We start from the raw sequence: 16470 nt of genomic DNA on the forward strand, positions 1-16470 counted from the left end.
AACAGTGCTGGAAGTTTTCTTTGGTGAGTGCCTTTAGGAGCTCTGCCGTGTTTTGCTTCACCGCTTCCAACGACTAAAATCTAGTCCCTTTCAAAGCAGATTTTCTCCTCGGAAACAAAAAAATGGCACGGTGCCTAATCTGATGAGTACGCCGGGTGTTTGAGCACTGCAGTGCGCTTACTGGCCAAATACTCCTTCACAGATAGCGCGTTATGGGCAGGTGCGTTGTCCTGGTGCAAAATCCATGAGTTGTTCTTCCACAACTCGGGCCGTTTTTTACGAACTCGTTTTCGCAGTGTTGCCAAAACTGATAAATAGTAAGTCTGGTCGACAGTCTGACTCTCTGGAGCCCATTCAGTCATCACGATACCATTAATGTCGAAAAAAACAATCAACATTGCCTTGAATTTTGATTTTATCTTTCGACTCTCACTAAAGCTCTTACACCACTCAAAAACAGGCGCACGAAATTAAGAATTGTCCCCATAGGATTCTTGCAACAATTTATAGCACTCAGTCGTAGTTTCTTTCAATTTAACGAGAAATTTGAGAGTGATACTGTTTTTCGTCACACATGGTTTTCAGCACGAAAAAAAAACACGTTAGTTTCAAACCACTACTGCTCAAATACTATAATAGACAAGATATCTAGATACCCAACGCACTACTCGTTTATTACCCTACCTGTCTAGGGCGCCCTCTAAGCTAAGTCTCGTTATTTAACAGCCAGATCTCGTATATGCAAATAGAGGATTCGTATATTCAATACATAGATGAACTAGTACTCAAAAAGATGTAATCTCCTTTTAAACATTTTAAACGAATTCTAAGTTTGGGAATTCAATATTGATACTGATGACAAAGATTGTAGGGGTGAATATCTTTTTTGTTCGACAACCGACCAAATAGCAGCTAGATGAGTTGAATGATTGGAGCACTTCTGTAAAACCAACTGTTTCGTTTTTTGTGGTAAGTCTAACCTTATTGTTGGACCTTCGTATCTGCTTCTGCTGCCAGTTATATTATTAACTTTCAATTTCGAAGTTTTGGTATGGGTTGGTTGCCGCCATATAGCACCAATGACAATGGTCTTGTATAATATCAAAAAACGTGCAACATTCATCATACTCAACAGTTAATGCAATTATTATACACGTCTTGTTCCATCCTATGTAGACTTGAGATTTGATAGAATCCAAACAAGTAAAATTTATTAAATCTTTTTGAAATGGGGCAATATGTGTAGATTACAAGCATGCGTTGACGAATATCGGTGGATAGATTCACGTAAAATCTATTTAATTGCATACAAGTTGTAATTATAGTTAGTAATCTGATTTATTGTGAAATAACATGTTTATCTTCTGAGGTAATTCCAACCATCTTAATGATTCTTAACCTTAAGGACAGAACAAGCACATATTATATAAGTATGTCACAATTGAAGTGTCTCGTAAGGATTTAAAGTAATTATTTAAGATTATGATTAACAAGACAAAAATGGTTTGAAGACAAGGTACTATTGTTAAACATTAGTATTATTCTAAAATTACGAGAGTTGGATGAGAAACAAAAGAATGTAACTATCGACTCCGAAAGACATTAATAAATAATGTCACATTTTTCCAAACGCAAATATGAAGAGAAATTATTGTAGTTCATTAGCTATGTACTTGGATTAGAGCTTCAATGATCCAAAAATAAGTGATGAAAAACAAGAATTATACCAAGAAAAGTATCAGCCATCTCATTCACTTGACACTGAGAAAACTAATTCCTGGTTTTGGTTTGTTCAAGAATATCTCTAAATTTCTAATCAGTAAGTCATAACAACAAGTTTTGGTAAAATAAACATTCTTTTACTTAAATTAGTGCCCTTTGTAGTCGTACAGGTTATAATATAGAGCAAAAGACAAAGGTATAGCTTTCTTGATTCATCACTACCGATGCTACTTCATGTCGCTAAAAGAACGTCAAAAATATTTAAGGAAACATATATGAATAATAACTTCAAAACTACATCTTGGTAATGATTGTTAAGAATATGAAAGTACGATCTATTGCGAACAGAAAAAGAAATAATGGCCATGTTTTGGATGAAGCAGCTCAGGAGTAGCCACAATCCGATTTCTAGAATCATTAAATAAAATGTCAAAGCTATAATTTGGTCTGTTATTATACTAAGCATTAAATATATCAATTACCAGGAATAAGTTAAAAAATAGTGGTAATAAATTTGATTGTCACTTACAAACAAAAAAAAATGGTTAAAATTTATCTCAAAGGAAAATTACGCAGTTAAAATCTTCTGAAATACTAAAAGGGATACTAAAAAAAGAGGCTAAGGAGGGGGAACTTTTCACATCACTTCGCAGTGTAGCATGTCAAGTAGACCTGTATGGAAAGTCAGACAAAGTTTTCACACCTAGAAGTGAATGTTTGGGGCTAGTACTATTGGACCATTATAGTTGATGGTTACCAAATTCATGTTTTCAGTGGTTTTAGATTTATTCCTTTGAGGTAATTTAAAATTGATTATTTACCGAAGAGAAGAATAGCAGTTGTGTGTAGAGATCATCAGACGAAAAGCTAGAGAGGAGATTAAGAGCACACTTAATCACTGATTTTTGAATAATGAATCATATTTCCAGAATTTACTTTTTAGAAATTTTTTAAATTAAATTGCAAAATACTTAATACATAAAATATCCTCACGAGTTCTCTCGATATCTTCAAAAATACTAAGAAGAAAGTTCAAATATTTGATATTTAAAGAAAATATATGCCTCAAAAGCACTTGTAAGCCTGTTTGGACGACTTTGCAAGATATTGAAATTAATTTGGAGGGAATTTAAAATAGCAAAAAAATCGCCTCCCGAATTTCCTAAAACTCGTCAGAGTCATTTTGATGGAATTTGTGAGGATGAACGTCTCCAAGATTCTGAAAAATTGTTTTAAGTGGACATATTTTATCGTGTATTATACTTCAGCATTAACCAACTCAGATTGCATTTCCTTTTCTTGGAATAAATGAAATTGTTTCCAATTTCAGTATCTCGCAACCTACCATTTTGGAAAATTTATATGAGACCGATTTATTAAAAAAGGCTTTATTATTTGATGATTTATATAAAAAAACATATCTATCTCTTTTGCCAAGGAAATTCTCAGTTTTCAATCCGCTTTTAGATACGAAATAAAAACATCTTCTGAAGTATGCACTGAATTTTTGTTATTTTTAACCATTCCTGTGACTACGACTAGTGCCGAGCGATTATTTTCAAAACCGAAATTGATAAAAACTTATTTAAGAAGTTCTACGGGACAAAAAAGGTTACGCAACTTAGCTATCCTATTCGTTGAACATTCCATTGCCCGAAATTTGAACTTTCATGATGTCATTAACAGTTTTGCTGAACATAAATCCCGAGGAAAGGAAATTTAATAATAAAAATTGCGTACTAAAACAAAAATTGTGATTTCAATTGAATAAAAGAGCCCCATGCGATTAATTTGCCATGGACCTCTAACGGTATTACTACCCCCATTTTCAATTAAGATCTTCTGAGTTTGTTTAACTTGATTTGGTATATAGAGGCTAACTAATTTAAAACGGAATTGATTAAATTAAAAACATCAAATTGCAAATAAATTTTATTTGCATGGAAGTGGGAAATATTTTATTTTGATATGAAATATTGATATCAATTTATATATATTTTTTCCATTAATTTTATTATACGTGTCTTTGAAGAGTGAATATTTGATCTAGCTGAAGCAATTTCTCAAATGGGATTCTGTTTATACATTTTCACATGAATCAATTACCTAAATGAGTTTGAACTGGTATACCTATATCAACAATTCCTGGCATTCCCAACACGATTATCATTATTATGTGTTGGTGAATGATCAGTAGCTCGTTTTGAACTTAGTTATCAGTCATTGGTATTGAAGCTTTTTGTAATTTTGTTTTTTTGTTATTATAAACTACTGATAAGATTTTAAAAGACTTTATATGTGCAAAGTGTGAATATAGAAAGCATCAATCGTTGTTAAAAAATAATTCACTTGTCTACTACAATGAAATGCAAATTGCCGCAGTTTTTTTTTCAGAAAAATTAAACTTTCACAAAAAGACTGGACTAAAAACAATATCTTTGACAAATTATCACAAGCATTTGAACGGACACACACACACGATAGAATGCAAATATAACAATTAGTAACCCAGTTAATGCTAAAAATATTTCTCCCGCTTCAAACGGAATTGAAAGTTGCCAAAATGAACATGGGAATGTCGAGAGGATCTAGAAATACAAAGAATAAAAAGTGTACATGTCAAAATGGATGTGAGAAATACTTTGATGAATATTGTGATAGTACTAGTATTCATGGATTTAAATATTTGGCGGAAAAACGTTCATTAGGAGAACGGTACGTATAAACATTTTATTGTTAATATTTTCAGTTCTAATTTTAACAAACAAATTGTCTTGTGAAGATATCGCTAAATATTGACAGGGTTACTTATAAACCTAAATGTAGTATTAAATTGTATACAGAGTATTTATTTATTCTGTAATTAATACAGGTAACTGACAAAAACTTCGTATTTAAATAATATATCTTTATTAATTTAAATTATTCTATAATTTTCTATTCTCCATTCTATCTTTTATTGCTCTTTTTGATCTGTTAGTTATTCTTTCATTTCATATTCACTTTTTCTTCATCACTATTAACAATCATGTTTGTTCTCTGAAGGTTGTCTGTTTACGATAAAAATCATTTTTTTATTGTTAACATTTTTGAGTAAAATAATTTTTATTCATCCGATAATTCTGAAATGCCCGATTTCACTGACTTGGAAACTGATTTCGAGAATGTTATGGTTAGTTGGGTTAGTTAAGCTGAGAAACCGATAATAAGAAATAATAATAGTGATACAATAGTGAGTAATTTATGAAGGATTCTAGAATAAAGTTCGTTGCATAAAATTTGATTACTCCATCCTTCTCTCTTTCTACCATTATGGGTTAAGTCGTGGAGATTGCGTCTCTTTCTTTTCTTCTTTTAGTTTGATCCTTTGTTTGCGGTACTAATTTCTTTCCACTATTCGAAGTAGATGTGTTGATATCGTTTATCCAGGTTTTCCTTGATTTCATATGTCTTTGTTGATTTTCTTCTGTGTGTTCTTCTGCAGGTTACGTATTCAATAATTTTCTGTATTCCTCTCCGTTTTTGCGTATTTAAATTTTTGTACCTTTTTCTTATGTTTTTCGGTAGTTGTCCAAATTTCGGAACCATGGGTTTCTGTGCTTATGATGATCGCCTTGGTTTTATTTCTGTTTATGTTTATGTTTATGGTGTATTTTTTCAGTGTTTCTTTGTGCAGTTTGAGTGTGAGATTTAGGGTTCCTTCGTTTTCTGCGAATATGACTATATCATAAACATAGCATATTTCCGTTATTGTAACTTTTTAATCTGTTCTTTGTTTCTTTTATGAGTACATCTAATATTGCTGTGCATAGTAATGGACTTAATATGCAACCTTGTATCACTCCTTCGTTTGTTTAAAATCTTATTAACGTTTCGTATTGCGTTTATACGTAATTTTTGTTGCTGCCCAACACGGGAAACCTCACCAGGCTTGGATACCGGAAGGATTGATAGATTGAGAGCTCTTTCTTGATTCGGTGAGTGGTGGTGCATGGCCATTCTTAGTTGGTGGAGCGATTTGTCTGATTAATTCCGATAACGAACGAGACTCTAACCTGCTAACTAGGAGTATTTCGACATCCCAAAGTCCCATAGGTATTGAGTTTCGGATCTTGCCGTTCGCGGTTTTTACTGTCGGCGTACAAATAATTCTTCTTAGAGGGACAGGCGGCTTCTAGCTGCATGAGATTGAGCAATAACAGGTTTGTGATGCCATTAGATGTTCAGAGCCGCACGCGCGCTACATTGAAATAATTTGCGTGTCCTCCCTGGAGAGCGATCCGGGTAACCCTCTGAACCTCCTTCGTGATAGGTATTGGGGCTTGCAATTGTTCCCCATGAACGAGGAATTCCCAGGAAGCGTGAGTTATAAGATTGAATGATTTAGTCAGGTCTTCAGAATGAGCGCGGTGGTGTTTCGGAGTCGCCGATGCTTCGTAAAGATGACCAAACTTGACTATTTAGAGGAAGTAAAAGTCGTAATAATGAGATGCTGACATATATAAACTTCGTTTTCTTGTTTTTTCCGAAGTTTGTTTCATTATAACTGTGGCGTCTTGTGTCCTACTATTGGGTCGAATGTTTCCTAGAGTTCATTTTTCCCTTAATCTTTTAATTTAATTTGTTGTTATATTCCTAGCTATCCATTTTTTGTATATTGGTTAAGAGATTCCTATTTGCCAGTCTTTGGGGGCTGTCGTGGTTTCCATTATATTATTCATAAGATGTTGTAAGTACTTCATAGCCTTTTGAGTAGCGCTTTTATCATTTCTTTTGTCGACTGTCATGTCCTCGTTCCTTTCCATACTTGGCTTAACCAATTTCATTTTGTATCTGTTTTAGTGTGATTTCCTTTTTCGTTTGTTCGCCCTTTTCTCTTTTTTTCAATTTCGTCTTGTACAATCATTAGTTCTTTGAAGTATTCTCATCAGATTTCCATAAATAAGTCTTCCTTCGTGATAGCTCTGCCTTAATGCTTTTATATTCTTCAGGGCTATGTTTTTCTCGTTCCAGTTATTTCTTCATCATGGAGAAACTTTCGATTATCTCTGTTTATTGTTGTCAGTTTCGGTCCGATGTCTTTCTGAATATACTTCTTTTCCTAATCAGTTTTTTGATCTTTGTTCTTCTAACTTGTATTTTCCTAAGTTTTCCTTGTCTCTCTTATTTAAATATCTTTTACATGTATTCCTATTATTTCTATATATATATATATATATATATATATATATATTATTTCTATATATATATATATATATATATATATATATATATATATATATATATATATATATATTCTATATATCTGTCCACCAGTGCTTTGATCCTATATTTCTGTGACCCCCCTGCATTTTTCGCAGCTTTTTAGACTTCTCCTTTAAAATATTTTCATATATGTATTCTCAACGTCATTTCTTAAAATTGTTAGCAGACTATGTGGTTTTGTCACTTATAGCATTATATTTTGTTATTTACTATTTTTATGTTGGTTACTTCTTTTTTATTTTTATATGCTATATTCCAAGTTTATTACTTCTCTCTCTTCTTTTAATTTCCCTCGTTATTTTATACAGAGTGTTACGAGAATTGATGCAAAAAATTCGGGTGTAAGTAGATAACTGCGACATGAAGAAGAATTTTCTCATACGACCTCTCGTTTCTGAGTTATAGGCCTTCAAAGTTGTGAAATCAGAACTTATATTTAAGCATATTTTCTAAATTATACATTCGATTATTATGAATTATATTACGAACTACTATCTGAAGTACAGGGGCGGCTAATGCCCAATAATTAACAAACCGTAATGTAAAATTTATGGTTTGGGAGATATGTAGATTTTCAGATTGTTCTACAAGCCATGGAAATTGTTCTCCATACAGATGCATTCTAAAGAAAACGATCATAAATTTTTAATATTTATTGAAAGTACTTACAAGAGGTATTAAATACAACATTTCTTGGAGAACTAATAGATAAATAAATAAATATCCAATAAAAACTAATAATGTTCGAATGTATAATTTAGAAAAAGAAAATACTTAAGATAAGTTCTGATTTCGGAGCTTTACAAGCCTATAACTCAAAAACGAGAATTCGTATGAGAAAATTTTTTTATGTCACAGCATTATTTTCACGTCATCTATTCACTCTCGAACTTTTTGCATCAACTCTCGGAATACCCCATATATCTCCCATTTTTATAATTTTATTATCACTTTTCTCCATTTCCGTATCCATGCTCGCGAAAGATTTGTCGTTTTATCCTTTGCACGAAAGTTAATAGTTTGGAATGATAAAAAAATAGTATGCAAGAAATGCATTAAAATCTAAATAACTTTATGAAAACTAATAAAAAAAAAACAAACAATGTAAAGATATATGCGCATTATAACGTTGGATTGGAATCTGTTTGCAGATTCACTGTAATACCAAATTTATTATTCTACGCTTTATAATTTCTGTAGTAGATAAATGAATCTATTTTTTTTGCAGATTATTATGGTTGATAGTGATAACATGTGCTTTGTGCTCATGTGGTTACATGATTAGTAAAATTTATGCAAAATATAATGAAAGTCCGATCATTGTTTCCTTTGCAACTAAGGAATCTCCCATCTATACTATTCCCTTTCCTGCTATTACAATTTGTCCTATAACAAAAGCAAAAAAAAGTTTATTTAATTATACCGACTTCTTGACGAGACCTCACAATCGAACTGAACAAGAGTGAGTATATACGCAAAAACTTAACAATACATATCAAAAATAATTAGTGGTATATTTTTAATATTTCTAAATTGTCTATTCATAAATTTCTGATATTCGCTTAATAAATATTGGGTTGTTGGTTTAAAGGATTTTCACTACTACAAGTATCTAAATAATTCTGAAAATTATAATTCTGAGATGTTTTTGAGTGCTGCAGGAAGCCAGTGAAAAATAAATAAATTTTTCTACTACCGTGCATAAAGTACATACTTCAGACACACTTTCGAATGCGTAAAACTTTACGTCCTGGTGCTTAAAGAAACATACTTTGAGCAGTAGTGAGTGAAAAAAACGTATTATTGAGGTCTCCGTGTAGTGGCTAGAGTACGAGGCTCACATGCGGGAGGTCCCAGGTTCAAGTCGCGTTGATGCCATTTCTTATTTTTCTACTTATTTAGTAATAATTATTTTTAGGTGGCAGTTATACATTCCAAAGAGGAGAGTGGGTAAATTTAATAAATCATGCAATTCGTATATAAAGCACTTTATTCGACTCATGTGATTGTTGCATGAGCATGATTATTTCACAATAAAAAATTTTCATACGATATATGAAGGATAATATAACTTATTTTTTATGTTTAAGGAAACGATATGGCAAGTACATGTCCTATGTTTGTGGTTCTAATAAACTGTTCAAAAATGAAACATATTTCACGGATGATATCTATGAAGCATTAGATGAGGTAATAAAATTTCTGATGGTTGATTATGTCATTTGTGCACGTTTTCAAAAGCGATTATTCATTTTGCAATGCCAAACCTTCGATTCCATATTAAACCCAAATCAAATATTCGTTTTACATAGGACGGTATTCAGTTTCACTTGAAATGAAAATTAATTTGAAAAATGTGTTTCATTGAGTTAATTTATCCATATTCAATGAATTATAATTTTCGATTTGTCTGAATATGCTTCATATATTTGGTTATGAATTCATCGGATACCATTTTGCAGATTAAATCATCGATGTTTGTATATCAGTATCTAACCAAAAAAAAAAACATAATTTTAATTCCTTTGAGAGACCTGAAGATCACGTTTCAGTTGAAACACTTGCAATATTAATCCCGATGAATTAAAATGGAATTGTTTAAAATACTCTTTCACTTTTCAACAAAACACTTCACTTTCTAATTGTTGTAATAGCAGTTAATATTATTTTTTCTTTTTCATAAAAATATACCAAAAAATGTTAGCAGCTGGAATTTATACAGAAGTGGTGTTTCTCGAATAATTTTAGATAGTTTTCATTAAGAATATCAGTATTTCTACAAATTGCAAACTCCAGATTTTTTAAACGTGAATACTTGGAAAACAACTAGTAATATATTTGGAAAGAGGTTGGGAACTAATCAATAACGAGAATTTACTGTCTTCGATATCTAATTAACTAGCCACCCCTCTACTTCTTCTTCTTGCCAGAAGAAGTAATTATTAATGGAGAATTAACTATGACTTAATTTTACATGAGTTCCAAATTTCCCATATTTTAGAGACCTCAATAACAACAAAACCTACCAAGATTTGCAGCCGAAGAATGATTCAACATCAAATATGCAAACAAAGCTATGATTATGATATTAACGGATTCGAAGATGAAACTACTTACAACGATTAATATCTAGAAATACAATTCTACGAGCCGTATGAGAAGGGCTGAAATAAATGCTATGTACAAACAGAAAGTTTGTACATAGCATTTATCAAACCCTCCTCTTAAACTTCTCATAGACACTGGTTGTATCAAATCTTTCCTTGATCCCAATATCGGTTCTAAGTATTTCCCTAATAATTTAAACTCTATTTTCCAAAATCACTCATTAAATTTCAGATTAAGATCCCTGTTGATCAATTTATGGAAAATTGTTCATTCATGGAATCTCCTGGTCAGTGCAGTTGGTTTTTTTCACCAATAATTCTAGATCAAAGTATTTGTTTTACCTTCAACATGCTAGAGCGTCAACATATTTATAGGAATAACGTGTAAGTATAACAGTATATCCATTTCAAGCAATAAATTTTCTCTTTTTCTCTACATCTCTTTTTGGAGCCATCTCAACAGACTACATTACTGTTTTAATATTGAAACATCTAATTATTTACGTACAATTAACTACACTTGCACTTGAAAATTACTGTCTTATTTTTTGCTAATCTTTTATACAAAACACCAATCGATTCCTTCTTAGCTAATTATATTGGTTCTAGACGAAATTTTTTTTGATTTTCATGGTAGTTAATAGGTTAATAAAGTGATGAATGAATTGTAATTTTTAAACAAGAAAACTCTTGTAATTGGTACTATTCCATTATCAATATTAAACAAACGTATTTTCCTCAACCAATCCCTCCATGTTACAAAAATGTCCAAAAATAAAATTATTCTTCTTGTATCAACCAGAGCCTCTCTTTTTTTACTTTATAAAGACGCTTTATAAAGATATAAATTAACATACTACGAAACAGACTCTAGCTTGTTTTATTTTCAGAGTTCAATTTTATGATGAGTTTATTGCCTACGAAACCAATTGGACTGTTGAAAAAGGCTATTCAGGCGGAAATGGCATCATCCGACCTTTTCGAGCGTATTTAGCTGGAGCTGAAAATTCTCTTGATGTTATTCTTCACAACAGTTATAGTGATTTGGATCACTTATGTGCCAAACATGTTCAAGGCTTTAGTGTGAGTAATAATACTATTTTCACGAAATAATAGTAGTTGGTTAAACCACTACTATTGTGGCCTTTCTCGAGGCATATCAAAGTGAATCGTGCATAAGGTATCCGGAGGACGTAAAGCACAAAGATAAAAGGAAAGTAGCGGACACTTTGTTTAAACCATTCTCTTTGTTGAACTTTTGTTTTTGTTCAAATTTCTCATAGTAATATGTCAATGAAAACGCTAAAGACGAGACGACTTCACGCTTCTAAAGGCTTTTAGACTTCAGGCTTCAGTAAGCGTATAAATGTAGCATTAGATGAGGCCAAAGTGTTCTAGTCGGTCAACTACTCTGGCATGGTTTATTTGTGCTCGAATTTAGGTTGTTCCAAGCTTGGTAAACTAGAGCAAAGTCGACGCGGTGTAAACTATTTTATTCATTTATAAGAACCGATGAAACTTTGAATATACAACTGATTTTTTGGGATTTATTTCCCTTTCCATTAATTCCTAAATATTCATTATCTGTCGTTCACTTTAGTGTGAACAAAAATTTTGATTAATCTCATAGTTCTAAAATTTTCAGGTAACCGTTCACGCCCCTTTTTCCATTCCTCAAGTGAGACAACAGTACTTCACGGTGCCTTTTGATACAGTTATGAATGCAGTGGTATCTCCTGTGGTTATGTCTACTTCGGCAAAAGTGAAACAATACAGTCCTAAAGCGCGAGAATGTTATTTTTCCACAGAAAAACATTTAAAATATTTTCAAATTTATGCTCCAAGAAATTGTAAATTGGAGTGTATAACCAATTTCACATTAAAATATTGTGGATGTGTCAGTTTTCATATGCCCAGTAAGTATTAGGATCCATTCTTATTTCGAACAAAAGATTTGTACCACTAAAAATATTGTTCATAGTATATTATTGATAATCGAGACTGATTGAAATTAAAAAATTGGTAGACCCTAATTTTATTAATTAACTAGCTTTTACCCGCGGCTTTCATTCGCATCGAATCCATTAAATAAGTATCAGAAATCATTATAATAGAAAAGAACGAACTCTGTAGCTATATTAGAACCTGAGATATAGATCTTTGAATGTAGAAAAATTGCCAAAAACGCGCCTAGCTCCTCTCCAACTCAATCGATTTAAGTGTTTAAAAACTCAAAAGAAAGAGAATGTTTCAGCGAGTGTTCTTAAACCAAAACGAAGTCTCTATCTAGAATAGAACCTGAGATATTGAGGATAGAACGTGTGTATGTGAAAAACTCCCATAAGTTATGTACAGGGGGAAATCGCATTTGAGTATAATTTGAGAATGGTTAAAATTGGATGAAATCCGATGGTTGATGGCTGATCTGAGCATCAATACCTTTCATTGAAAAAAACAATTTAGCAAATTGGTTGGGGAGAACGCCTGAACGGACTCGGAATGGAAATCATCAATTTTTTTAATATATAAGATGTGTGATATTTTAACGATTGGTTAGTCCTTATTAGATCGAAAATATATGTATTATGTCTTTTTTGAATCTGATGGATACTGAAATCCGAGGTATATCTATGAAGTTTCGATTCTATTTTTATCAGCAGTAGCGCTGCGATCCCAGTTCCAGGCTTGCGCGGAAGTAGAAAAAATGTATCCATTTTCAGATAGCTGCTTTCCACGTGTTCTTTGTAGTGCTTCTTTATGCCAGCCTTAATTGAAAAAGCCGCCGCCTGCAAAGAATGTGAAACCAAATGAAATGTATCGACAAATCTGCGAAATTCGCGAATCTTCTGTGAGTGATTCAATGATCAGAAGATGGGTGAGACAGTTGATAGAAAGACATGATCAAGTGCACTATGAAAAATGATGTGGATATCTGTGGAAGCTTAAGTAAAACCGTAAGTTTACTCTGTGCTCTCGCTATGGAATCTCTACTAATCACTGATCACTGAAAATTCGATAACTTCGCTCACGCCATTGGTGGATTTACCAGCAGGCTGAGTAGGCTGTAGCCTATGGCGGCAGACTTTTTTTTTCGACTCACAAAATTACACGGAAAGACGAGTTTTGTAATTTCTACAGAAATATCAAATGCTTTGGCTCTTTTATGTATAGAGCCAGACCTAATAAACAAGATTTTATGTGATGATATAATTCATGATTCTTTGTATTGAAATATTTTTATAATTCAGTTTAAACTGTATTACCAATGGATAATTAAGAAAACATATTTGTATGCTGTTAAACTGTGAGTGTAATATAAAGTATGTATCGAAATTACTCGTTCCGGAAGCTTTATCATAATACGAGGTCTGGCTATTAAATAACGAGACTGTGCCCCTAGAGGGCGCCCTAGACGGCTGGGGTAAAAAACGACGACGAAGTTTCCGTCACTATTATAGTATTTGTGCAGTAGTAGTTTGAACCGAACGTGTTTTCCCTTGCCGAAAAGCAGGAGCAACGCACCAATTTCAAATTTCTCGTTAAGTTGAAAAAAGTCCGACTGAGTGCTTAAAATTGTTGCAAGAGGACTATGGGGACAATTCTTTATCTCGTGCGTGTATTTTTTAGTGAGAGCCGAGAGAGCACTGAAGACACCAGCGCCCAGGTCGCCCTGTGACTGTTTCAACTTCGAAAACAGTGAACAAAATCAACCAAATTATGCGTACAGATATCTAATGAGAATCCGAGGCTGTAAACGCCGATAAAGAAACGGATAGAAAAATTTTACATGACAAAAGTCTGTGCGAAGTTGGTGCCACAAAATCTGACTCCTGAACAAAACATATACCTCATATTCCATGAATAATATTTATATGTTCTACATGAAATCTGTGAAAATGGAACAATCAGAATTTAGCAAACGTTTTTATTTTTAGGGGAAAATGGCACCCGAATATGTGGTAACGCTAAATTAGGGTGTGTTAAAAAAGCAGAATGTGAGTATAATATTTCATTAATTGAAAATTATTCCAGAATATACATGATTTTGTCTCAGTATAATTATTCCTCATAATTCTACCACATCACTTAATAAGTTGTGTGACTATCTAAGAAAAACACATTTTTTTGACAAAAATCGATTTTATTCATCAATGAAATCTCCTTCAAGAGCAATACAATCATTCCACCGCTTCTCTAACTTCGCGATGCCGTGCTTGTAGAAGGATTTGTCTTGCTTCAAAATAGGCTTCAGTTTCAGCAATTGCTTCTTCATTTGAGATCAGCGAATAGCCAATAGTCTCTAGGGGCCCAGATCTGGACTGAACGGGGGATGAAGAAGCAATTCGAAGTTAATTCCGTTTAATAGTTGTGAATCGGTGCTTGGTCTTGGTATAACAGTGGTTTTTTCCTCGACATATGAGGTCGTTTTTCCTTGATTTTTGCATTCAAACGATTCAGCAACTCTATGTATTAGTCGCTATTGTTTGTCTCTCCCTTTTGGAGATAGTCGTTGAACAATATTCCATGCGTATCCCAAAATACTGAAGCTGTAACCTTCCCAGCTGACTGTTATGCCTTTGGACTCTTCTGACGTGGTTCACTGTCCACTGCAGTCCACTCAGATTATTATCGTTTTAATTTCGGAATGAAGTGATATTGATACAAAAAATGTGATTCATTGCTGAGCGTGTACAGTATTTTTTCATCAAGAAGTAATGATAAATTAACACACTTCTAAACGTCATATGGATTTGACAATGGCATTCGTGTGTCAGTCACACGACTTATTGAGAGATGTAAATCTGACAATATTTAGTGAATTAAAATGATGAAAATGAAAATTATAGTTGACTAATTTTTAAAATTTGATATATTCGTCTAAATGCTGAATCTGAACAACTTTACCCTCTATATCAACATTTTGTTACCATTACATAGATAATTTCTGAACGCATCTAACAGAAAAATTCGTAAAGGCTCAAAAAATCCGTCACAATTTAAATGTCTAAATAGAAAACTTCTCAACTCTAGACCGCCATTTTGTTTATAACAAATAGCACACCTGTTAAATTACTTGTAACTGTTTATCAAACCTTTATTAAAAAAAATCAGGTCATGTCTTCATTCAATTTTTTTCATCGTTAACTTTTTCGTCTTCTGTAAAATTTGGGACTAAGGAGTTACGAGGTTTGCGACTTAAACGTCAAAAAAAATTGATTTTATGTAAAGTTTGCAAGCACCACTGTTTTTTAAAAACTCAAATTAGGTTAAAAATTGTCAAGCAGGGCTTAACCTCAAAAAATAAAAATAGAATCGAGAATTTTATACAGGTAACGTTACTTATTATCGGATTTATAATTACAGTGGCTCTTAAAGAGCAACAGCTTGAAATTCAGATATTTCAAGAAGGAATGGATTTCTTTTGCGATTGCAAACCACTTTGTACTGATATAACTTACCAAGTTGAACCATCTCAATCACCTTGGTATCATGAAACGAAGCCCACTACAACAAACAGTCCTTATTTTAATAGGTATGAGTATATGAAAATTTTCTTCATTAGAGCATAACAAGTAAATTATTTATATATTATTGTTTCAGGACACATTATGCGAGGCTCAATATATATTTCAAACAAGATTCATTCTTAACTTCAGAAAGGAATGAATTGTATGGCCCTACCGATTTTCTGGCAAATTTTGGAGGACTTTTGGGATTATTTACAGGATTTTCTCTATTGTCAGCAGCAGAAATTGTGTATTTCCTATCAATTAGGCTCTTTTGTAATTTCCGGTTATTTCGAAGATGGACTGGTCCTGAAAACTGAAAGTAATTTACTAAAAGGATTACATTGAATATTATCAATTATTTAAATGATAACTATGATTGACATTTTCTTTTCAGGTTGCTTGAGGCATTACATTCCAGAAGACAAACTGGTAAGATTGACTATACCAGAAGCAAATAATACTTCACTACAGATTTCACTACAAGTAAATTTTTTTATGTGGTTGTGAATACAAATGAATGTTAAATCTTCAATAAATCAAATTAAATGAAGAAAAAAATTGTAATGTGGGAAAAGAAAACTGACCAGCATTTATCTTCATGGTATAGGAGTTCCACATAATTTTTTATATATATATATATATATATATATATATATATTTATATAAATATATATATATATATATATATATATATATATATATATATATATATATATATATATATGAAAATGAATCCCTATTTGTCTTGGTTACACCATTACGAGTGAATGGCTGGACCGATTTCCCTATTTTTTTTCTGTTGATTATTGTCAGACGAAGGTTCTTAAAAAGAAAAAATTTAAAAAATGGTGCAGAAAATTAAAAAA

At 32.3% G+C, this 16470-nt stretch overlaps 1 protein-coding gene across 2 annotated transcripts; it reads left to right on the plus strand.

Annotated features, from left to right (window-relative positions):
- The first annotated feature begins 3890 nt into the window (after window positions 1-3890).
- Window positions 3891-16162, plus strand: LOC130901925 (pickpocket protein 28-like). 2 transcript variants are annotated; one of them, XM_057813624.1, is made up of 10 exons: window positions 3891-4437; window positions 8216-8449; window positions 9078-9177; window positions 10327-10478; window positions 10985-11177; window positions 11740-12010; window positions 14030-14089; window positions 15459-15627; window positions 15696-15923; window positions 15999-16162. In XM_057813624.1, the coding sequence occupies exons 1-9, from the start codon at window positions 4238-4240 to the stop codon at window positions 15919-15921; spliced, it is 1605 nt and encodes a 534-aa protein (XP_057669607.1). In that variant the 5' UTR covers window positions 3891-4237; the 3' UTR covers window positions 15922-15923; window positions 15999-16162. The 2 variants fall into 2 exon arrangements, with proteins under 2 accessions (XP_057669607.1, XP_057669606.1); XM_057813623.1 differs by having other exon boundaries at window positions 4100-4437; window positions 15696-16162.
- Window positions 16163-16470: the final 308 nt, after the last annotated feature.

This window comes from Diorhabda carinulata, chromosome X (assembly GCF_026250575.1).
Source record: "Diorhabda carinulata isolate Delta chromosome X, icDioCari1.1, whole genome shotgun sequence".
NCBI classification, from domain to species: domain Eukaryota; kingdom Metazoa; phylum Arthropoda; class Insecta; order Coleoptera; family Chrysomelidae; genus Diorhabda; species Diorhabda carinulata.